At 36.8% G+C, this 23835-nt stretch overlaps 1 protein-coding gene across 1 annotated transcript in view; it reads left to right on the forward strand.

Annotated features, from left to right (window-relative positions):
- UBR5 (ubiquitin protein ligase E3 component n-recognin 5) overlaps window positions 1-23577 on the forward strand; it is an 85074-nt gene extending 61497 nt beyond the window's left edge. The window contains exons 28-59 of the mRNA XM_054648191.2: window positions 409-500; window positions 1418-1564; window positions 1664-1782; window positions 1878-2004; window positions 2104-2233; window positions 2455-2615; window positions 3122-3361; window positions 3514-3637; window positions 4235-4346; window positions 5397-5528; window positions 6170-6427; window positions 6771-7039; window positions 8945-9156; window positions 9513-9743; window positions 11297-11370; window positions 11931-12103; window positions 12203-12316; window positions 12853-13073; window positions 13722-13842; window positions 13944-14042; window positions 14311-14554; window positions 15140-15251; window positions 15800-15944; window positions 16239-16369; window positions 17258-17318; window positions 17606-17781; window positions 18149-18233; window positions 19137-19292; window positions 19673-19786; window positions 21051-21195; window positions 21781-21866; window positions 22957-23577. Coding sequence (XP_054504166.1) covers window positions 409-500; window positions 1418-1564; window positions 1664-1782; window positions 1878-2004; window positions 2104-2233; window positions 2455-2615; window positions 3122-3361; window positions 3514-3637; window positions 4235-4346; window positions 5397-5528; window positions 6170-6427; window positions 6771-7039; window positions 8945-9156; window positions 9513-9743; window positions 11297-11370; window positions 11931-12103; window positions 12203-12316; window positions 12853-13073; window positions 13722-13842; window positions 13944-14042; window positions 14311-14554; window positions 15140-15251; window positions 15800-15944; window positions 16239-16369; window positions 17258-17318; window positions 17606-17781; window positions 18149-18233; window positions 19137-19292; window positions 19673-19786; window positions 21051-21195; window positions 21781-21866; window positions 22957-23169 — 4824 coding nt within the window. The 3' untranslated portion in view covers window positions 23170-23577. The remainder of the gene's footprint in view (window positions 1-408; window positions 501-1417; window positions 1565-1663; window positions 1783-1877; window positions 2005-2103; window positions 2234-2454; window positions 2616-3121; window positions 3362-3513; window positions 3638-4234; window positions 4347-5396; window positions 5529-6169; window positions 6428-6770; window positions 7040-8944; window positions 9157-9512; window positions 9744-11296; window positions 11371-11930; window positions 12104-12202; window positions 12317-12852; window positions 13074-13721; window positions 13843-13943; window positions 14043-14310; window positions 14555-15139; window positions 15252-15799; window positions 15945-16238; window positions 16370-17257; window positions 17319-17605; window positions 17782-18148; window positions 18234-19136; window positions 19293-19672; window positions 19787-21050; window positions 21196-21780; window positions 21867-22956) is intronic.
- The last annotated feature ends 258 nt before the right edge of the window (window positions 23578-23835 follow it).

Consider the following 23835-nt stretch of genomic DNA (forward strand, 5'->3'; position numbering starts at 1 on the left):
GCAAATAGGAATGTGTTTCAGCCATGTATTGTGTTAGTCTGCTAATCTGATTTTTAAATTATTAATTACATTGTTTAAATTACTGTGACTTTAAAGTCTGGTGTAAGTACTGCCTCCCCAAACTGCTGTGTAGTCTGGAAGCTGATTGTGTTCCTCACAACATGGTTGTTACTGGGTGTGGCTTTTCCCCTCTGGCTAACTTTGGCAGGAATTTTGATGGACATGGCTCTTGGAAATCACTGAATATTCTAATGTAACAACAAAGTTTCACTTTCTTGAACTGACCTACTTCTGAGTTTAGGCATCAATTTAAACAAGTGCAGTTTCATTGTAACCTGAACTAGTGTGATATTGCAAGCACTGTAAGGAAAAAAATGATACATAATATCCCCCCTATCCATTTTTTAGGATATATTTGAATGCCGAACGTGTGGCCTGTTGGAATCCCTTTGTTGTTGCACAGAATGTGCGAGGGTCTGTCACAAAGGACATGACTGCAAGTAAGTATTGTGTTCCATTTCTTAAAATTTAATCAGTATTTTGTGGTTTCCTTTGTTTATTGATGCTTAATAAATTTTTTCATTGTTTGAAGTGTTCCAAACCTAGAGAACAGAAGATAAATGAAATAGTTTCGTGTCTACTCTATAACATTTATTTAATAGGTCAGAATTGAAAGAGTAACCTGAAGTGGTTTTGTACTTTCCACTTTGTAGTATTTAGAGTAAAAGAGTAATTCTCAAAGTGCATAATATTGTGAGAACATTATATCTAAATAATGCTGTGTTTTCATTTTGGGTGCCCCTCAGTGTTTTATGTATCCTGGTGATAGATCATTCTTAGGAATTTTTGGAAATAAATGTAGGATATTAATATTCTAAAAATCAACTGTAACAGAAGGAAAAGTGAGCAAACAATCAAGAAATCTCCGATCAACCTAGCCCAAAGCTTTGAACCTGCATGTGTTCTGTGCTGTTACAGAGTGTAAAAGTTACAGTATTAATATCCCAGCTATAATGAGATAACAAATACAATTATAAGGATATTCTCAGCACCATAACAGTTACTGACATTTTACTGCATGTCATGAGTACTTTCAGCTTAACTTTCTTGGATTGGAGGCTGTTTTAGGGAAGAATAAATGACCTTGGATGAGTTTTACTAAGACATTATGAAAAGCTCTTTAGTTAAACTGCCCTCTTAAGATGAGTGTAGGAAACATGGATGATAAACATCAAGTGCTGCCACATATAAAATCTGTATTTCTCTTTTCTAAGCTAGGTTTGGCATTTTGCTACTATCAGAAACAAAAAACTGCAGAAAGCAATCTAAGCATGTACACTAACACCCTCAGCTTGTGTAGAAAAGATTTGGGATGTTACTGAACAGTGTTGCAGTTCACCTTTTCTATTTCTTGTAGGCTCAAACGAACATCTCCAACAGCCTACTGTGATTGCTGGGAAAAGTGCAAGTGTAAAACACTAATTGCTGGGCAAAAGTCTGCTCGCCTTGATCTCCTTTACCGCCTGCTTACCACCACAAATCTTGTTACCATGCCAAATAGCAGGCAAGTTCATGTTAGCATTGACTAGGGCAGAATTTAAAAAATTATTTTCTAAATATATGTGGTATATTGTATTTCCACTAAAAATTTTTTTCATTACAGGGGAGAACATCTGCTGTTGTTTTTAGTACAGACAGTTGCCAGGCAAACTGTAGAACACTGCCAGTACAGACCGCCTAGAATCAGGGAAGATCGCAATCGGAAAACTGCAAATCCTGAAGGTAAGAGCTGTTTCAGTGAAATAAATGGCAGATCCCATATTTCAGTACCTCTTCCTTATGCTTTCTTGGTTTTTTTGTTTGTTTTATCTTTCTAGATTCTGATATGCCTGATCATGATTTAGAGCCTCCTCGTTTTGCCCAGCTAGCACTGGAACGTGTTTTACAAGACTGGAATGCACTGAAGTCCATGATCATGTTTGGCTCCCAGGAAAATAAAGACCCGTGTGTATCTACACATAGTTGTTGATGTAAAGTTTGATCTAATATTTGACACCTGCTGGCTTACATAAATTTATTTCTTTTCTTCTTGTTTTTTCCAAGTCTTAGTGCAAGCAGTAGGATAGGTCATCTTCTGCCTGAAGAGCAAGTTTACCTTAATCAGCAAAGTGGAACTATTCGCTTGGACTGTTTTACACACTGCCTTATTGTCAAATGTACAGCAGACATTTTGGTAAGCACTCTTAGCCATGTTTTACATAGGCTTTCTGAATAATAGGATATTGTAAGGTATCTCAGGTCATGTGCTTGGAAACTAATTTGAAAGTAACTTCAAGTTAGTTGTGGTTTTGTGAATTTATACTGTTATGACTGTGATCTCCTTTGAGTTTAATCTCTCGTTTCATGCTTCAGAATTGCATGCAACTAATGAGTTGTAATGACCTCTTTCTTCAGCTGTTAGACACTTTGCTGGGTACTCTGGTGAAGGAATTACAGAACAAGTATACACCAGGCCGCAGAGAAGAAGCCATTGCTGTTACAATGAGATTCCTGCGTTCTGTGGCAAGAGTCTTTGTCATTCTTAGTGTGGAGATGGCTTCCTCCAAAAAGAAAAAGTAAGTGGCGAAGATGTATGTTGGTTGTGGTGGTTTTTTTCCTTTATTTACTTTTTTCCCTATATAATGAGTTGATAAAAATCAACAATAGGCAGAAACATCTGAATTATTTTGTATTCTGTAGACAGACTTGGAAAGATGTGCAATAGCTGCTAGTATGTCATGTAATTTCTTAATGCAATGCTTGTTAAACTTACATGTTCATACCAAACTTTTTGTTTATAGCGTATGGGTTTTTGGAAATAGTTTTTTTAAAGCATATTAAAATTACAGCGTATGGTTGGTTGTCAGTAGTAGATTTAGATATCAAGCCTTAGTCTTGAATTATTGAATGATAAATGTTTTTCACTGACTTGAATAGGTGCATATTGTTTCTATACACACAGATGCATGTATCTCTTAAAAATTATTTTTTGAGAAAAAAATTAGGACAATTAATATTGCCATGAAGTTTTTGGGAAAAAAATATGTATTTGACATTTATCTTTCTGTATTTTATCCCCCAGCAATTTTATTCCACAGCCAATTGGAAAGTGTAAACGTGTATTTCAGGCATTATTGCCTTATGCTGTTGAAGAGTTGTGCAATGTAGCAGAATCTCTAATTATACCAGTCAGGATGGGAATTGCACGTCCTACAGCACCCTTTACCCTTGCTAGCACTAGTATAGATGCCATGCAGGGAAGTGAAGAACTATTTTCTGTGGAGCCTCTGCCACCCAGACCATCATCTGACCAGTCTAGCAGGTAAAACTTGTTAAAGCTTACTATCTGTTCTTTTCAAAGACTTCTTAAAGGTGGTTTTATTTTGGAGTTTTTGTTAGCTTTGCATTAAGTGATAACCAGAGGTCCAAATCGACATTTTTTTAGGACTTACTTTTATATATTTTTCTTTTAAGTTCTAGTCAATCTCAGTCATCCTACATAATAAGGAATCCTCAGCAAAGACGAATCAGCCAGTCACAACCAGTTCGTGGCAGGGATGAAGAACAGGATGATATTGTTTCAGCTGATGTAGAAGAGGTCAGTTTTATTTTTGTACTTTTTTTCTTCTCAACATAGCAGACCTAATACATTAGCCCATGCTTTGACATCTGAATCTGAAATCTATGCATTTGATTTGAAAAAGATGTTAAGTAGTACTTCATGAAATCTTACAGTGCTGTAAGCATTTTTAATAGAACTTTGTAATTGTTTTCTATTTTATTTCTCCCTGTTAAAGAAGTTTTTAAGTCTTTCAGCACATGGCAGCTATTATGTAGGTTCTGTTAGAGAGCTAGAAGGTTTTTCATCAGATAAAAGCAGATAATACCTCTTCAGTGTTTAGAAACTAATTGTTGATTTTGCAGTCTGTTTTATCCTTTATGGCATTAAAATCTAAAATCCAAAGCTGTTTTATTTGTGTATGTGATTTTTTTCCCCCCCCAACAATACTATAAACTGTACAGCCATGTACAACTACTGTGGCTGTAAGTTCATTTTTTGTTCACATCAGTTCAATTTTGAGGTCATCTTTGTAAGATGGGTTTTTTTAAATCAAACTTTGCACTCTCTTTTGGAAAACTTATAGGTTCTCTGATATTGAAGATGGTCTGGCATAATATTACCATCTCTTTCCAGGTTGAGGTGGTTGAGGGGGTGGCAGGTGAAGAAGACCATCATGATGAACAGGAAGAACATGGTGAAGAAAATGCTGAAGCAGAAGGACAGCATGATGAGCATGATGAGGACGGTATGTTTAATGTACATCCTGCACACTTACTGCTTGAGTGAGAAAACTATGCATCAAAAAGAAAAGCATCTTTGGAGTCACCAGTGATAATGATTTGGGAGATTTGCACAAGTAGAGAGAATCCAAGGATTCCAGACTGCTCATCTTACAGAAGGAGATGTGTAAAATTTGAGATAACATGTAGTAGATAATACATGAACTTTTTCTGGCTGAGGAGAAAATATTAAGTTCCCAAAGGTATCAGATGTTATTATATTTTTGGTTAACAATGTGTTTTACCTTTTGTATTTGCTACTGTAAAATGTTCTTGATGATGGGCCAATGTCAAACCATGACAATGGTAGATGTGTTCTCAAAAGCAGTTTGTATCCTGGCAAGCTAATTCTCAAACTAATCATAAAGTACTAAATTAGGATTCAATATTTTGTAGACATAATTAATCAATCCTGTATGAAAATGTTTGAAATTATTAAGACTTGTCTTGTATTACTTAGCTTGGGGTTAGATGACCCAAAGCTATGATTTTAAAAAAGTTATCTTCTCTTTCTGACTGTGCTTTGTGTTTCCAGTCAATCCATTTACAGTATAGTAAATCTGTTTACTGATTTGCTGAATATTCAAACATTTCATTCTTAAAGCTTAAAACTGAAATAGAACCTGTATATTTAATAAGGTTTTTTTAAGTTTTCAAGTATTCCTTAAATACTAGTTGAAACAGCATTTGGTAAATTGTCCTAGTACATGTGTATGAAGAGTTGTGGAGTCTTGTTGCTGGAGCGACTTATTTTGAATCCTAAAAGCCTTTATTTTCACTGTGTGTTGAATGTACATGTACAGAACAGAGTGAGAGCGGGTGGTAATTGCTGGAAAATAAGAAAACATGCTCCAGGTATTGCTGGGTGTCTGCACTGCTTTTATGACCCCACTGCATATCCATTAACTTCTGCTGTAGTAAGAGTGTCTGGGGTTTGTTTCTGTCTTATATGAGTCACCACAGTAATTATAATTTTATCTTCTAAACATGAGATGTTTTGTCCGTTGTTTTTATAGGCAGTGATATGGAGTTGGATTTGCTGGCTGCTGCTGAAACAGAAAGTGACAGTGAGAGTAACCACAGTAACCAGGACAATGCCAGTGGGCGCAGAAGTGTTGTCACTGCAGCTACTGCTGGGTCAGAAGCAGGTACACCACATCTTTTTGGGTCTATTCTAGCTGGTTAAATTTAGATATTAGGAGTAAGTACTCTCCTCCTTCCCTAGATTTCCTGTTTTTCCTTTGCTCTAATAGTAAGGTACTGTGCAGACTTTTTGGAGAAGGAAATGCATGAAGTTGTGACCTACATTTTTTGCTCTTACAGAGCGGCTGCATGTGTTAGAAATTACCATGTACTCTTGTGTAGTGAAATTAAATGGTCTCACTGATTTTCAAGTGTAGTAGTTAGAAACAATGGTTTATGGTTTAAATCAATACACAAAACCTGAGCACTCATTGTACAGGTTTTTGAAAGCAACTGCCTTACTGTCCAATTTGGAAACATAATTTTTAGAATTCTTTTCCTAGGGGTAGAATCGGTAAAGTATTTTTAAATCCAGTTACTTTTTAATTTATATTTTGAAGTGTAAGTAATCATACTGCTTTTTCATTACACCTGTGGATAATTAGCAGTATGTTATAATGATAATTTATTGAACCTTTTCAATAGTGGTATTTGAACCTTTTTAGTATCATGTAGTTACTCATGGAAGAAGTCTACTATGCTGACATGATACATGTATACATGCACTAGTGTGGAGCTGTCAGTTATTGCTTATTTTTCTCAACAGGAGCTAGCAGTGTTCCAGCATTTTTTTCTGAAGATGACTCTCAATCAAATGATTCCAGTGACTCTGATAGCAGCAGCAGTCAGAGTGATGACATAGAGCAGGAGACCTTCATGCTTGATGAGCCTCTGGAGCGAACCACAAACAGCTCGCATGCCAACGGTGCTGCGCAGGCTCCCCGTTCCATGCAGTGGGCTGTACGCAACACCCAAAACCAGAGGACTGCCAGCACAGCTCCCTCCAGTACGTCAACCCCAGCAGGCAAGTCTCAGTGAATTGCATGCATGAATGCCAGCTCTGGCTTTGTTCCTTCCTCTGCTTTTGTTTATTCTCTTAAGGATAAAATCTTATCTCCTTGTCGTACTGCTGACCTACTTTGACTGTTAGAGTTCCAGTTTTGAATTTAAAAAAAGGGAAAGATTCGTCGCAATTAAGATCTGAATATGCTTACTGTAGTTAGCAATTGTTTGCTAGTTACAGTTGTGATGTCAGTAATATTTACAAGTTTATTTCTGTAAATCTTGATCATGAAATCAATCAACACACAAACGACACAGCAAAGATTAAATGAGTTCATTAATTTAATCTTTTCTTTTATATTTAGCAAGTTCAGCGGGCTTGATTTATATTGATCCCTCAAACCTTCGTCGGAGCGGTACCATCAGTACAAGTGCAGCAGCAGCTGCTGCAGCACTTGAAGCCAGCAATGCAAGCAGCTATTTAACATCTGCAAGCAGCTTAGCAAGAGCATACAGTATTGTGATACGGCAGATATCTGACCTGATGGGTCTGATTCCCAAATACAATCACTTAGTATACTCCCAGATTCCAGCTGCAGTGAAGCTGACTTACCAAGATGCAGTTAACTTGCAGGTAAGAACATGGAAATCTTCACAGAAAAAATGTAATTTCAATACAACTGGGGTTTTTAAGGTAAAATGATGGAATTGTTGAGATTGAAAGTGCATATTGACTAATCTCAATTTCTTTGAGGGTCAACAGTCTGCTCAGGACTGTCTGGTTATGTTTTGAATATCTCCAAGGATGGAGATTCCACAGCTGCTCTATTAAATGTTTGACAGCTCTCACAGTGAAAGAGAATTTTTCTTGAGTTTAAAGGGATGTACCAAATATTTCAGTTGTTGCCCACTTACCCATTCACTGGGTATCACTAAGAAGAGTCTGGCTTTGCATACTTCATAGCTTTTTGTCAGGTGTTTGTACACACTGGTAAGATCCTCCTGAGTTTGTTTCTTCAGTCTAAAGTATTCCCAGCATTCTCAGCCTCTTCTTATGTTAAGAGAGAGTGTGGGCTAAAGTAACTGTGGTCACTTTTTAAATTAAATTGATAGTATTTCATATACATATATTCTTTCAAAAAAAGGAACTTATGTTGACTTTGTTTAAACAATGTCTGACTGGTACGTAATTAATAGTTAAGTGAGAATTGGCTAGGGATTTCTGCTAGACATCTGTTGCCATATTCTGTTGACATAAACTGTTGAGTCTATATAAGAAGAAAGTTAGTAAGGGCCAAATAATAGAATGAAATAAAAGATTTGTACAGGTAAATGTACTGTTCACTGTCCCTTCCTTCAGGGACATGGTCATTATTTCCATGTTATGCACATATTTTTTATACTGTGCTCTTGACTGTCTGTTTTTGAAAATTTATGTAAAATGCATCTGTAGAGAAAATACATGTCAGACAGCAGTCTTCCCCTTCGTGTATAGATATTAGTTTCAGAGACTGACAAGATTGGAGGGACTCCAGAGTGTTTGGAAAGTATGTATCAACTTGTACCTGGGCATAGTGATAGGGTAAAATTGTATGTACTGAATTTAGTACAGAAGTCAGCTGTGAATAACACAGCTGCAGGAAAGGACTTCTGATTTGGGAGAGGAAGGTTAGAAAGATATTCTGGGATCAAACGCTGGGGTAAACAAACAGGGAAAGAAATAAGAGAGTGTAGTTTTATTATGGAGGAGGCTAAAATAATTTTTTATTCAGGAAATTTTAATGGGAAAAGTGAACAGGAGATCTGTCCAGCTGAGGCAGTAAGAGGTTTGTATTAGCACAGGAAACCTGAACAGTGGAGGTTTCGTTTGGACATAGAAATGGGGTTGAGACAGCATTTTGTTATTGTAGTGCATTAGAAGTGTGAGGGATATTTTTGAAGACCAGAATGCAGAGGAATGAACAAAGCCGACTAATGTTGGATCAAAAAAATCCAACAGGTCAATGGAGTTAGCAGATGATAAGAAAAGCAGGCTGCAGGGCCAGTAGTGGGAACAGGTGAAGCAAAGATGAGACCAAGAGGTGAGACTTGTGCGCAGACAACCTGCAGTTGTCTGTGCAGGTCTTAACTTTGTTGTCTTCAGTGAGTAATTTGCAAGGAGTGAAGAATGGTTAAAGATCTGGCTGATGAATTCCATGGCCAGAAGGAGGGCTGTTAAAGCTAAAAGAAAGTCAGGAATTAAGCTCAGATCATCAAGTTGTGCACACCTGGGAGATGCTGAGTGGTCATAATGGGAGGAGTAGAAGAGATGCCCAAAAGAGAGAGAGATGGTGAGAATGCTTTATAGATATCAAAGTGGTAAGCAATGAGAGCTGCAGTCCACCATTCTAAATCAGCAGTCTCAATAGAGCTTTCAGAAACTGATCATCAGTAATTCTTGAGCATGGTTTTACAGCCTCTTTGTAGGGAATCAGGAAGATTTCATTCTTGTCATCTAGTTCTATTGTTTGCAAAGCCAGTTAAATCTCATTTTCTGTAGAATTATGTGGAAGAAAAGCTTATTCCTACTTGGAATTGGATGGTCAGTATCATGGACTCTACTGAAGCTCAGCTGCGTTACGGTTCGGCATTATCATCTGCTGGTGATCCTGGGCATCCAAATCATCCTCTCCATGCTTCTCAGAACTCAGCTAGAAGGGAAAGGATGACGGCCCGTGAGGAAGCCAGCTTGAGAACACTTGAGGGAAGAAGGTATGAAAATAATTTGATTACTGCATGCAGTATGAATTATCAGTTTTATAGTCAAATCTTATTCACAGACATCTTAGGAATCTAATTCTGCAGCTCTGGAATGCAGTTGTCGTTTTGATTTAAGTTGGCTTCCTGTGTTTTTGCTACTATTTGGTTTATTCTGACATACTAGATTCATCTTGAGCATTAACTGAGCATCTGAGCTGCTTGAGCTATGCTTTTAGCTTGTTATCACTATTTTTGTGTAGAGTTCATTGAGATTTTACATCCACATTTCAAATACAGGGCTTATAGATAAAGTATGTGTTCTCCTGTGATGCCTGATGTCTCTGTATTCAATCCTTTTCCTTCACTAGACGTGCTACTTTGCTCAGTGCCCGTCAGGGAATGATGTCAGCACGCGGTGATTTCCTGAACTACGCACTGTCCTTGATGCGTTCTCACAACGATGAGCACTCAGATGTTCTTCCTGTTCTAGATGTCTGCTCACTAAAGCATGTAGCATATGTGTTTCAAGCCCTTATTTATTGGATTAAAGCAATGAATCAGCAGACAACCTTGGATACTCCTCAGCTGGAAAGGAAAAGGTACTGAAGTTGATTCCTAGAAACAAAGCCTACGTAAAAAAAAAAGCCCTTTTGTTTCAGTCATTGGTATTGTTCCTCAGCAGCTTACATAAACAGATGCATTAATCTGTATGTCTGTGTGTGGGTGTGTGTAGTAACATGCATATCATAAATGTGTGTAGTAACATACATATTATAGAAAGAGTTTTTGTAATGGTATATAATGTACCTGTGTTTGATAAGCCTGTTGCAGTATCCTCTTCACTTCATTTTATACTGTAAAATGTTTTTTTACTGTTGAAACTTGAGTTGAATTTTTCACTCTTTAGCAGTGCCTCTAAAAGACATACTCAGGACAGTTTCTCAGTTAATGATATGAGACATACATTTGACATGATAGCAACTTAGATAGCTGTCAAACATGTTAAAGATGACATTGGAGAAAATGTCATTGTCTGATATAATGGGCTTTGTGGTTTTGAGATTCATCTGATATTTAAAGCACAGTAGGGAAATCAATAGCTGAAAATGTCCTTGAGTTGGAAAACTGCTATTTCAACTATTGCATTTTACAAGGTGCATTTATTACGATGTTTTAAGATTTCTTTTTATTTTTTTTTTCATTTCAAATGCAGTTACAATACTGTGTTCTGTTTATTTTGGTAATGTAAGGTTTGTTATGACCTCAAAGATGTACCAAGGGGGTGTTATTAACAGTAGTTTCCTCACAAGTAAGAATGATATAGTACAGTAATCAACTTTTTGTACTGATTTGAGTAGTTATAGCCACAGCTTTAACCCTTTTCCAGGCAATTACATACTTCCAGAAGCTGCTTTTCAAGAAGGGGAAAAAAAAAAAAAAAAAAAAAAAATCACGTACTGAAATATCTGTCAAAAAACTGTTCATAAAAGAATTGGGAAATTTGCATGAAATGCTTTTAAAACTGTGAAGGCCTAGACCTTTTCAATTAAAAATGAGTGGTTCAAACAGTTGCTTCCATTGGATGACATATTAGTAGTCTGAGTTAAATGTATTTTATCAGTTTATCAATTTCATCTAGTTTCAGAACACATTTCACAATGCATAAGCTGCCAGAAATTAATACTAATCAAAGTTCTTGACAGAACAGTAGTATAATATAGTGAAATCAAGTTTTTTAATCTGCAGCTTGCAGACTTACCTTCTGGAACTACATCAGTGAGATTATTTTTAAATTTTGAAATAGTATTCACTTGCATTTTTCTTCCAGTAATGCAGGATTCCTAGGATTTTATATTGATACAGTGTTTAAAACCAAGTATCACTGCCCAAAGCTGATTTTGATCTTAACTTTTAAGATCAAAGTTGGTAGGTGGCTCTAAGGGTAACTGTGTGAGTGATGTAGTGAGTATGTAATGAAAAGTTCTCTACAGTGCTTCAGTTTTAGTTTTGGTTTTTTTATGTATAACTCTTAAGTACACTTCCTGATTATGCTACAGATATAGATGTTTTGCCTAAGAATTTCTTCAAGACGATTGACTCTTTTTTATTTTCTTCTGTTTTGTTGTTGTTGTTTTGGATGTTTTTTATTAAGAACTCGTGAGCTTTTGGAACTGGGTCTTGACAACGAAGATTCAGAACATGAAAATGATGATGATACCAATCAAAGTTAGTATACAAAAATTGACATAGCATTCCAAAATGCCAGAGTTTCTTAGTGCTTTTTAGTGCTTTTTCCCTTTAGCTAGCTGAGATTTTGAATAAATTTTGCTGCTTGTATATTTAGCATTGTTACTTTACCAAGTTTCTTCTACCATTGCCTATTTCATTGCCTCACATTTCAGGGCCATCTTTTCATCTTCTTTCTCACTAAACTGCAGAATTCCTTACCTACCATTCTACATTAAAATTTGAATCATAGTTAAACTGATCTTTTTTATCTGATGAATAAAAAATGATGAAACTGTGCTGAAAATGGTAGAATATATACTCACACATACAGTGTAGGAGTGCCCGTTCAGTAAAGCTAGGTATAGTAAAAAGAATATAAACTATAACTAAGCAAATTAATAAAGATACAGCATTTGCAGGAACATCCTGTAGAAGTGCTAAATTTGCAGAGATTCTCCTCTAGTCAGGTAGCTAAGAGGGAAGGATATTAATTTTTGGCATTTTATATCCTTTGCTTTTTTAACTGTCAAAACTGATATGAAATCTCTGATCTCTAGGTGCTACACTCAACGACAAAGATGATGACACCCTCCCAGCAGAGACTGGCCAAAACCATCCATTTTTCAGACGGTCAGACTCTATGACATTCCTCGGCTGCATTCCACCCAATCCTTTTGAGGTTCCTCTGGCAGAGGCCATCCCCTTGGCAGACCAGCCACATCTATTACAGGTGACATCAGAGATGGTGTTTTGGAAGAAAACTGCAGTTTGCTTTTTCATTCCTCACCGAAGTGCATTATTGACCCAGAGCTCTTGTGTTGCTTTTCAGCCAAATGCTCGCAAAGAGGATCTGTTCGGCCGGCCCAGTCAGGGTCTGTACTCGTCTTCCGCCAACAGTGGCAAGTGCTTAGTGGAAGTCACAGTGGATAGAAACTGCCTTGAGGTAAATGTAAAGCTTTATTGTTTTAAACAATATGGTAATTTAAACCAGAACCTTCATTCCTTAAAAAGACACTTTAATGTTTTCAGAGAGGATTTTATGTAGCTTTCAGAATGATAATTTAAAAGCTCAGTGCCTGTGAAAACTTGAAGTCTTTATGAAAAGTATGCTTAATATAGAAACTTGATGATTATTGACTTATAGCAGCTTTCAGGTAGTATTTTTAGATGCAGCAGTACAATTCTGAGTTAATTTTAGAATGCTAATTATATAATTATTTTTAAATCTTCCTTTAGTCCATCCAGTGGATTTGACTTGCCTTCAGACTGATCATTAATTGGCAAACATATGAAATGCAAACACACAGCGGGGAAAATAGTTTTTTTTTGTATTTATTGAAATGATTGAGGTCACTGTGTTTTAACAGGTCAATTACAATGTTCACTTTTATGTGATTTAAAATACACACCTATGAATATATGTGCTTAAAATCTTCTACTCTGCTTTGAAAGTGCAGCTAAATTTTACTTCTCTTTTAGGTTCTTCCAACTAAAATGTCTTATGCAGCCAACTTAAAAAATGTTATGAGCATGCAAAATAGGCAGAAGAAGGAAGGGGAAGAACAAAATGTGCCTACAGAAGAATCTGAGAGTTCAAAACCAGGGCCTTCAGCTCATGATCTTGCAGCACAACTGAAAAGCAGCTTGTTGGCAGAGATAGGATTGACAGAAAGTGAAGGGCCACCCCTCACATCTTTCAGGTAGCTGAGTTAAAAATTGTTTTGAAATATTACTGCTCTTCTAAATGGCTGTTTGGGAGTCTGGAAAGTATTTTTGAAATTAAAATGGGTAGCTTAATTTAGTTTGCATTTGTAGTTTGTGATTAGTATCTTCTAAAGTGAATAGTTTAGAAGTCTTCAAAGAGGTCTGTGCAAACTGTAGGCAAATTCCTTTACTCCCTGACTTCCTGCTGCAGATGTGCTGTGACGTCCTGGGCAGCCAGGCTGAGCAGTTGGAATCCACAGCTTGCTATCTCTGTCTGGTGGTGCTGCCCACACTTAATGCAGTTATGAATTGAACTGCAACTGCTCTCCCTTCAAATTACAGCTATTTTAAAAGAAATTGAGGTCTTGGTTGATGGGAGACCAGTAACAGTGCATTCCACATAGCACGAAAAGTTACATGCTTTTGGAGTAATTACCCTTTGGAAGCAAAGGGTAATTTGTGTTTCTACTGAAACTAAGCAGCTTCATGTGCTTTTGTGCACAGACTTAGTGTACTGTGTCATTGTTTATCAGGAATAAAAAACTTAGTTGAATGCAGAGGGTAAGAAAAAGCTGAAGTACACAAAATGTGTCTGAAATTTAACTTGATTCCACGTGTCTGGTATTTTTTCTTCTTTCTGTCAGGCCTCAGTGTAGCTTCATGGGCATGGTTATTTCTCATGACATGTTGCTGGGACGTTGGCGCCTTTCTTTGGAGTTATTTGGTAGAGTGTTCATGGAAGATGTTGGAGCAGAGCCTGGATCGGTATGTATTTCTCAGTGTAAGGACACTTCCTCTTACAACTAAATTGTGACTCTCCCTAAGTATTCTAATTTTGAGGTTTGTCTTTTTTTTTTAATTTTTAGATCTTGACTGAATTAGGTGGCTTTGAAGTAAAGGAATCGAAATTCCGCAGGGAGATGGAAAAACTTAGAAACCAGCAATCGAGGGATTTAACATTGGAGGTAAAAAATGTTAGTTTATCTTCTAATAAATTTTCATTAAAAGTTGAAGTATTACAGTAACTTGATAGGAAAATTTGTATTTCAGAGTCTGCAAGCAGGTGTCTTAAATCATACTTTGTGAGTTATGTTGCGAATACTCTGTAGTTTTTCCCAGTCTGAATGTTATTTTTTGAATCTGTGGAGCAGTGTCCAGAAATCTGTTGTGAAGCTGAAAGTCTCCTAGAATGATAGTTGGTAAAGAAAGAATTTTTTTTGTATTTTTTACTAGGTTGATCGAGACAGAGATCTTCTGATTCAGCAGACCATGAGGCAGCTGAACAATCATTTTGGTCGCAGGTGTGCTACCACTCCGATGGCTGTACACAGAGTGAAAGTTACTTTTAAGGATGAGCCTGGAGAAGGCAGCGGTGTAGCACGAAGCTTTTATACTGCTATTGCACAGGCTTTTCTGTCAAATGAAAAACTGCCAAATCTAGATTGCATTCAGAATGCCAACAAGGGTACCCATACAAGTAAGTGATGCACAGCAGTTAATCTACAGAAAATATGAATAAAAACCTTGGATGCTTTATTTACATAGAAATACTTGGCCTTGTGCCAGAGACAGCTCTTGTTAGCTCAGCCCAGAATCCTTAAAAATTATGCATTAGTTCTCTGGAGCAGGGAAATGGCTCTCCCCCCCTCCACACACTTTCAGAAACAGGAACTTCTTGTTTTTCTTGCAATAGGACTCTGCTTTAGGTGTGCTCAGATTTTTTGAGTGTCCTTCTCTCCAGCAGGTAATAATTGTCAAGATTTTAGCTACTAAGAGCTTATATATTTTATTACAGCTGCTCCATCTGACTTGCCACAAACACATTTTAATGTTTTTGAAAGTATATGTAAACTTTTAGAGTATTTTACCATTTTTAAGTTGGTACAAACACTTCAGGACCTTTCTTAAGTTTGGCTGAACCCAGTCACTGCTTCAAGTGAAATGGTTCTGTCTCAGTGATGTCTGTCAAACTCTTCCAAACCTTAGTCTTCCTTACACTGAAACTTAGGTCGGAGAGAGAAATATAAAGATGTTTAAGTTTATGAGGTTTTTTGCCCTTCAGGTCTGATGCAGAGATTGCGAAATAGGGGAGAGAGAGATCGGGAAAGGGAGCGAGAGAGAGAAATGCGGAGAAGTAGTGGCTTGCGAACTGGTTCTCGGAGAGATAGGGATAGGTAAGTGATAATCTTTATCTTGATGAAGATATTTTGTCAAATACAGTAATTGCCTTGGATATTGTCAGGAAAGATACTTTTACTTCCTCCAGTCAAAGGAGTCTCTTTCAGGAGTGATTTGCAGGGTAATTTCTTGAAATTTGGTCTCTAGTTTTAATTATTTAAAGAATTATTATATATATATATATTATATTATAATGCTTACTTTATCATTAATCGGTTATGTCTCCACCATAGGCCATCAGTTTCTTCTGCTAAAACAGTAACAAAAACTTGTGTACTAGAATAAAATTGTGAGGTAGTTTAGAAACAACAGTGCCATTGGTGGCATGTCTGACAACTGTATCCAAAACACAAGTAATACTAAAATCTCTAGTTTATTTTGATTCTCTCTTTCTGATTCATTCTCTCCAAGCAGCTATGAGCAACACTACTATTCCAGCAGTAAAGCTAATGCTAATATCAATCTGTGTGCAAATAATATTGTCCCAGAGGATTTTTGAATTTTTCCTCTTGAAATGAGTACAAACTGCTCTGATTATCTTAAGGGACTTCAGAAGACAACTGTCCATTGACACACGGCCTTTTAGACCAGCCTCAGAAGGAAACCCCAGCGATGACCCTGACCCTCTCCCAGCACACAGACAAGCCCTTGGGGAACGGCTCTACCCTCGAGTGCAAGCAATGCAACCAGTAAGACTTCCCTAATACACTTAATGATTGTTCTTCTCAGCTTGTAATGTAAAAATTTAATTCCTTATCCATAATTGAAATAATTGAAACATAATTGATAGTATTCAAACATGCAAGACTGATTTTATTTTATTTTTAATTTTGTTAAGATTTTGTTTCTCTAATTTGTTTTTTAGCTTAGTAGGTATCTTGTAATGCATTCTCTATTTAAAATATCAGAACTTTCATAAGATCGTATTTGAAAATAAGAGAACTGGAGGAGAATAGTAAGACCTATCACTCCTTTATCCCCAGGCATTTGCAAGTAAAATCACAGGAATGTTGTTGGAATTGTCTCCTGCTCAGCTGCTTCTGTTACTAGCTAGTGAAGATTCTCTTAGAGCAAGAGTTGATGAAGCAATGGAACTCATTATTGCACATGGCAGGTAAAGTATCAAAAGTGAGAACTAATTATGTGGCCAAAGCACTTGTACTGTTCTACGTCTAACTCCAATACATGCAGCTTATTTCTTGATAGTCAAGATATTTTTCTTTGGACAAGTGACTTTTTGGCTTTGGTTTAATCTATTCTGACTGGTTTCAGAATATCACAGTTCCTTATTGAGAGCAGCCCTGCTGAGAAGGACTTGATGGGTGCTGGTGGATGAGAAACTGGACATGAGCTGGCCATGCAATGCACCAGATGTGTTCTGGGCTGCATCACAAACAGCGTGGCCAGCAGGTTGAGGGAGAGGATTCTGTCCCTCTGGCGAGACCCCACCTGCACTGCTGCATCCAGCTCAGGGGTCCCCAGCACAGAAGGACTTGGACCTGTTGGAGCAAGTCCTGAGGAGGTCACCAAGATGATCAGAAGAATGGAGTACCTGTCTTATGAAGAAATGCTGAGAGAACTGGGGTTGTTCAGCATGGAAAAGAGAAAGCTTATAGGTGACCTAATTGTGACCTTCCAGTCCCTGAAAGGAACCAGCAAAAAGATGGCAAGGGACTTTATACAAGAGCATGTAGTGACAATTCAAGGGGAATGGCTTCAAACTGAAAGAGAGGAGGTTTAGAATAGATAAGAAGAAGAAATTCTTTATTGTGAGGAATAGTGAAGCAGTGCAACAGGTTACCCAGAGAAGGTGTAGATCCCTGGAGGTGATCAAGGCCAGGTTGGGGCTCTGAGCAACTTGCTCTAGAGGAAAGTATTCCTGCCCACAGCGAGGGGGCTGGAACTAGATGATCTTCAAGGTCCCTTTCTAACCCAAATTATTCTACCATTCTGTGAGTCTGTGATGGTGAAATTAAATCTGCCTTTTTATTCCCTTCTCAAGGGAGAACGGTGCTGACAGTATATTGGATCTTGGATTGCTAGACTCTTCAGAAAAAGTGCAGGTAATGAATCACCTGTTGCACAAAATTTATGTAAGATTCAGTTTTATCAGTTGATTTTAATACCAGAAGCAACTAGAAGCTTTATCATGCAAGACAAAGTTCTGTTTAATCATTTTGTTTTGAAAGAATTAACCGTAATTAGTCAAAAGTATAACATGTAATCATTAGGAAATATCAGAGGAATTCTTAACCAAAGGAACCTGAATCTTTGGGTCCAAGCAAATAGCTTGATGTGTGTCAGTAACTGGAATGAAGTGTGTTAATTGCTGCTTTGACTTTGAAAACAGGAAAACAGAAAGCGCCATGGATCCAGCCGCAGTGTAGTAGATATGGAATTAGACGATACAGATGATGGGGATGATAATGCACCACTTTTCTACCAGCCTGGAAAACGAGGATTTTATACACCAAGACCTGGTAAAAACACAGAAGCAAGGCTGAATTGTTTCCGGAACATTGGCAGGTATTCTACCATAAACTTTTTAGTCTGAAAAAATGTAAAAGACAATCATGCACAACACCAGGGAGAGTACCAATGATCCAAGCTGGAAGAAACTTTTTTTTAATGGTCTCTATTTCTCACACTGAGCCTAAGTAGGGGGGAATTTGCATATGTCAACTTAAGGTTTCTTTTCCTGTTAAATTTTAATTTTTTTATCCTTCTTTTAAAAAATTATGTATGCCTATGATTTTTATTTGTGAGCAATATATTTGGAAAGCTGACTCCAGCTTAATTCTTAGATTATTAGAACTCTTAAATGTGAGTTTGCTGAAAGATCTCTAGTGTAATTTCTGCTGTACCAAAACCAACTCCAAATATATTTTTTCAGAATCCTAGGATTGTGCTTGTTGCAGAATGAACTATGTCCCATCACATTAAATAGACACGTAATCAAAGTTCTACTTGGCAGAAAGGTAAGTCGAACATAAAAATTTTAATTTCCTGTAATTACTTAAAACCTCATCCATAAAACTGGGCTTTTTCCCCTAACCACATGTGTCTTAACTAGCTGAGCTGATACAGGAACTGTATGGAGGTCTTCAATTTGAGGACTGTTAATTTTTTAATTTCCTAGATTTTGAACAGAGTGGATATACTAGAAGTCAGGTATTTGACTAAGATGTAATGATTTTGTAATAGGTTAGCCTTCAACTCTCTTCAGAAACTACAAACTGTCTCTGCTTTTTTTCTTCCTGAGCCTCAGAAACAATAGTGTTAGACAATACTAGGCAATAACTTACAGAAAAGCATTTTTCTGGATATTTGAGAGAGCTCATGGAATTAATTTGTAATTAAATTTTGTTTTTGGGGTAGATATAATTTAATTCAGAGCAATAATTACTTAAACTTTTGACTAAAACTGCTACCCTGGCCCAGTAAAAGCTAATCAGGTACTGCACTTTTGATGCATTAGTCAATGGCATTGTAAGTTCTGTCTGATCCAGCAAATTTAAACCAAGGTTTGTTACTACTGGTCTTTTCTTAAATTCACTTTTGATCACATAATCCATTACTCAACATAGTATAATCTTTATTGAAAAAGACTTAATGGGAGAAATGGCCTTTAAATTCCTCCTGGTGTCTTTCAAGAGTGATTGCCTTCTAAATATTCTCTAAAGGTTTTTTTTGTTGAATATGTATTCCTTTCAGTATTCCAATGTACCTTCTAAAGCAGACTGAAAGTAGGAGTTTAACTGCATTTATTTCTGTGTGTTTGTATCTTCTGTTGCTAGTGCATAGATCTGGCACAGGTCAGGTAATTTTGAATACATTGTTAAACACCTGTTATGTTTCAAACTTCTGTGCTTTTTTTATAGGTGAACTGGCACGACTTCGCTTTTTTCGACCCAGTTATGTACGAAAGCCTTCGGCAGCTTATCCTTGCTTCCCAGAGTACAGATGCTGATGCAGTGTTTGCAGCAATGGATTTAGCCTTTGCAATAGACCTGTGTAAGGAGGAGGGTGGAGGGCAGGTAAGCACAGCTAAACTTGTGGCTCTCTAGTGTCAGAGTGTGACAGCTTATGCAGGGTGTAGTGTGCACATAATCCAGGCTCTTCTCAGATGGCAGATAAAACATTTTACTCTTCTTGGATTCAGTGCAGTGTTCTTAGATATTGAAGCCTGGATATTTTTCTTTGAAAATGGTCTAGAGCCTACTGTAGACCCTGGTAACTGTAGTCAGTCCTAGGGACTCTTTAAAACTAACCTGTAGTAGTGAATTTTACTTGGGTTTGGAGGTATATTGAGCAATAAATCACTCTGCAGCATACTGTGGTGGTTGTAATAATCTCATTTCCTTTATATCTCTTTTCTTCTTCCCCTTTTTATATGTTCCTTATTTCTTTGCCATAGGTTGAACTTATTTCCAATGGTGTAAATATACCAGTCACTCCTCAGAATGTATATGAGTATGTCCGGAAATATGCAGAACACCGAATGCTGGTAGTAGCAGAGCAGCCTCTACATGTAAGTTTTTAGTAGAGTTTTTTTAAAAAGAAGGAAAAAAAAATCTGTCATCTTTCCATCAGTTAATTATTCTCCTCATTGTGCTGTTGCTAATCAGGTTTCTTTAAAGTCTTGACAGCTTGATTAAAAGTATTTAATTTTTTTTTTGTAATTGTATAGCTGTTTATGTAGTACTGTGAAGACTAAGTGAGTAATTTATTTTATAGAATGAAAGATAATTTATTTTATTGTAGGTCTCATTGGTTAAATATATATGTTTATTTCTTGAGCTCAAATGGCACAAATCCTCTTGGAAATTGGCTTTGTATTTGGCAGCTACTTTGTTCTTAATAATTTATTACCTTTGATTTGTTTGCATCCTTGTTCTAAGGAAAAATCATTTATAAAACCACTTATACTAGCCTGGCAAGAAACATAAAAATTGACTAGAAAACCATATTAAAAATTATTTGCTTTTTTAAAGCCCTTGTCAAATAACACTTACAGAATAATATATTTTTGTAGACAGTTAATGAAGACCAGTCTGTCATGATGCTACATGTAAACTTGGTTGCTTGTGCTCATTGTGGTTTCCTGCTGCACATCTGAGATAGGGGAGCAGGGCAGATTACCTCTGTGCAGCTGAGGTCCAAATTCTCACAGAAAGAACATGTTCCTGGAATTAAGCTACTTGATCTCCATGTCTGCATATATTGCTAATTTGACTCTTGTTTATTTTAAGAGTTGAAAGTCCTTACACTTGTATTCACTTTGAAATTTTCTAAAGCAAATTGATTCATAGTATTTAATTTTGAATATGGAATTTCCTGTCTTTTCAGGATATTACTTATATAAAATATATGTGTATGTGTGTCTCTGTGTGTAGTATTTTTGAAGCAGAGTTGGCATGTGTCTGAGGAAGTAAAGTAAAAGGAGCATACAAGAGGCTTTTTTTTTTTAATTCTCATCAAATTTAGCGCAGCTTAGCAAAATACCTGAACATTTTAGCATTAGAAGAGTTCCTGTGCTTCTGCTCCTGGTGAAATACAAGCTCAAGCCAGTACTGCTTTCTTTTGCTCTAGTAGGTTGGGTTTAAAAATTGGTGCAGTTCTTTGTTTCAGAAGATTTGCATCTCAGATGATAAAGCTTTAAAAGAAAAGAACAGCTCAGAGAATAATGAATCTTGAGTTAAAGGGAATTTCACATGAACCTTTTGAGTAATGTGTTTAAAGTAAATCTTAAAAGTTACAGGGTTACAACGTGCATTTTTTTGTTTTCACTTAAGGCAATGAGGAAGGGGCTCCTGGATGTACTTCCAAAGAATTCATTAGAAGATTTGACAGCAGAAGATTTCAGACTTTTGGTAAATGGCTGTGGTGAAGTAAATGTGCAAATGCTAATCAGCTTTACCTCTTTCAATGACGAATCAGGTATGAAATAACTTAGTCATAAACAGAGTTGCAGGTACAACTTAATAATGTTTTTTGTATGTGGAGTAGTTACTAGCATTAAACTTCAACTAGTAAGTCTGCCATTAGTTAATAAGCCAGTGAAAGCTGTAATAAAGTTATTACTTGGGATATTTTTTTTACATTCCTTAGAAAATATTTACCTTCAGTTAAGTGAGGGTGGAGAAAGCATGTTTTCCAACTTGACTGTCACAAGATGTTAAATACATGGACTGTATTACTGGTAGTATATCTTACTTGTGAAAATTCTCTAGAACTATAAATGTGATGGATGAAAGTTTAATACTTCTTACATAATTTTTAAACTGTGTTTAGTTGCAGTTGGGCTTTTTGGTAAGGAGGGAGGAGTGGGAGTGGTACTGAGCTTTGTCAGTGTTAGCCTTGCATTCAAAGCTATTCAGTTTGAAATTACTGATCTCCAATATCAGGACTTCATGAATGTGATTGTAGCTGAGATCCAGCTTGCAGCACATGTAAAACAGGTCTCTTAATGTTACTGTCCAGTGCAGCAGCTGAATTGTTATTTCAACTTGTTATTTCACACAGGAGAAAATGCTGAGAAGCTTTTGCAATTCAAGCGTTGGTTTTGGTCCATAGTTGAGAAGATGAGTATGACAGAAAGACAAGATCTGGTAAGTTGTCCATTCCCATTGGAAACATGCAGGAAGAATTGGAATAAGTTGTGTCAATACTGTTCTTAACTGTGTCTACCTGCAGAGACTTTGTGAAGAGTTAAGGTAGCAGAGCAGGGTAGTAGGGTTGGGTAAGACTTGATTCTGGAAACAACAGGTGTGAATGCCAGACCTTCTTGTAACTGAAAGTAAGCGTGGTGTGTTCTCCCTGTTCATAGGTCTCTTACAGAAGCACAGTTTCACGCTGCACAGTTGCTCTTAAGATGAGTAACTGTGGTTATTCAACTCTGTTGTGGGCTGGTAGGGTTTTGAGGTCAAGTTCTCTTCATGCATCATCTACTCACCTGAATTCTGTGTACCCTGAGGGCAATATGTGTGTCCTCTCTGTAAGATGTCAGTAAATGATACCATGTCCTTCTCAAGGCCCTTTAGAAGTGAGAAGCTGATGAGAAGCATGAAAGAATAAGATACTGTTCAGGGGATTTCATTTTTAAAAACTTGCCTGTAAATTTTATTCATAGTACACCTCTTAAAATGGTTTGTTTTTAACTTCCTACTCTGTAAGGTAGTATCTCTCCCTTACAGTCTACTAAAAGGAAACAGAGAGTACTCTGAAAAGTGCAAACCCTAGAGCACATTTTTCAAAGAGTGTCTATGCTTACACCTTGGTGGTGACTCAGTATTTCACACTTGAGATAAAAAACCAAATGCTCTCTGTTGCTCCCTTTTGTCTGTACCAGTACTACATCCTGTAGTCTCTGACTGGTTTGTGAGACATTCCTGCTTCAATTTGTATTGATGGCAGTCACCACCTTCCCAGATGGATATTTGGACATGCTATTTACTGAGGATTTGTTGATACAGGATAATTTTGAGTGCTGCTTTGATCAGTTTTATGAATGAGCAGTTGTTGAAGGAAGTGAAGGAAGGTACTACAGAAGAAAGTAGAATAACTGTGGAGTTTAGTTTGGCATATTGAAGAGAACATAGTATGATCAATCTTGCTGTGATTGTGCAATTCTTTTTTAACCTATCCCTACACAATTTGTAGGCAGTATGGATCTTAATTTTAAACACTGTCTTTTTTCAGGTTTACTTTTGGACCTCAAGTCCATCATTGCCTGCCAGTGAGGAGGGGTTCCAGCCTATGCCATCCATCACAATAAGGCCACCAGATGACCAACATCTTCCAACAGCAAACACTTGCATTTCTCGCCTTTATGTCCCACTCTATTCCTCTAAGCAGATTTTGAAACAAAAATTGTTACTCGCCATTAAGACCAAGAATTTTGGTTTTGTGTAGAGTATAAAAAGTGTGTATTGCTGTGTAATATTACTAGCTAAGTTTTGTAGATTTTTCCATTTGTCTATAAAAGTTTATGAAAGTTAATGCTGTCATACCCCTGGTGGTACTTCAAAGATTTAAATGCAAACATTCCTGTACTAAATTTGTAACATAAAGGCCTAAGGAGCACTAGCAATATGTGATTGCAACAGTTTGCTAGTCAATAACTCCTTTGCCTAACCCCAGCCAAAGATGACAGCAGAACAATATAATTTACACTGTGATTTATCTTTTTGCTGAGGGAGAATATGTAAAATGTTCTGAAAATTCACTGCTGCCTTTGTGGAAAGTGTTTCAGCAAAGGTTCTTGTATAGAGGGAGTAGGGAATTTCAAAATAAAAAATTAAGTATGTTCTGTGTTTTTAACTTTTTTTTATGGTGTTTAATTTGTGGTTGGCTGCAGTTGTGTATCATGTATATTGAACTTGTAAAAAGTTCCTGACAGCTCAGATCCCAGAGTTGGGATTGTTCACTTATGAAACCACTTCCATTGCAATTTTTGTTCTATTGCATTGAACTCTGGCACATCAGATACCATCACTAATATTTTGCATGTAATCTGTACCTTTAGTGGGTTTTTTTTCCCCTGTACATATTTGATGAGGCCAATGCACAGTATTTCAT

Source organism: Agelaius phoeniceus, chromosome 1 (assembly GCF_051311805.1).
Source record: "Agelaius phoeniceus isolate bAgePho1 chromosome 1, bAgePho1.hap1, whole genome shotgun sequence".
Taxonomy (NCBI): domain Eukaryota; kingdom Metazoa; phylum Chordata; class Aves; order Passeriformes; family Icteridae; genus Agelaius; species Agelaius phoeniceus.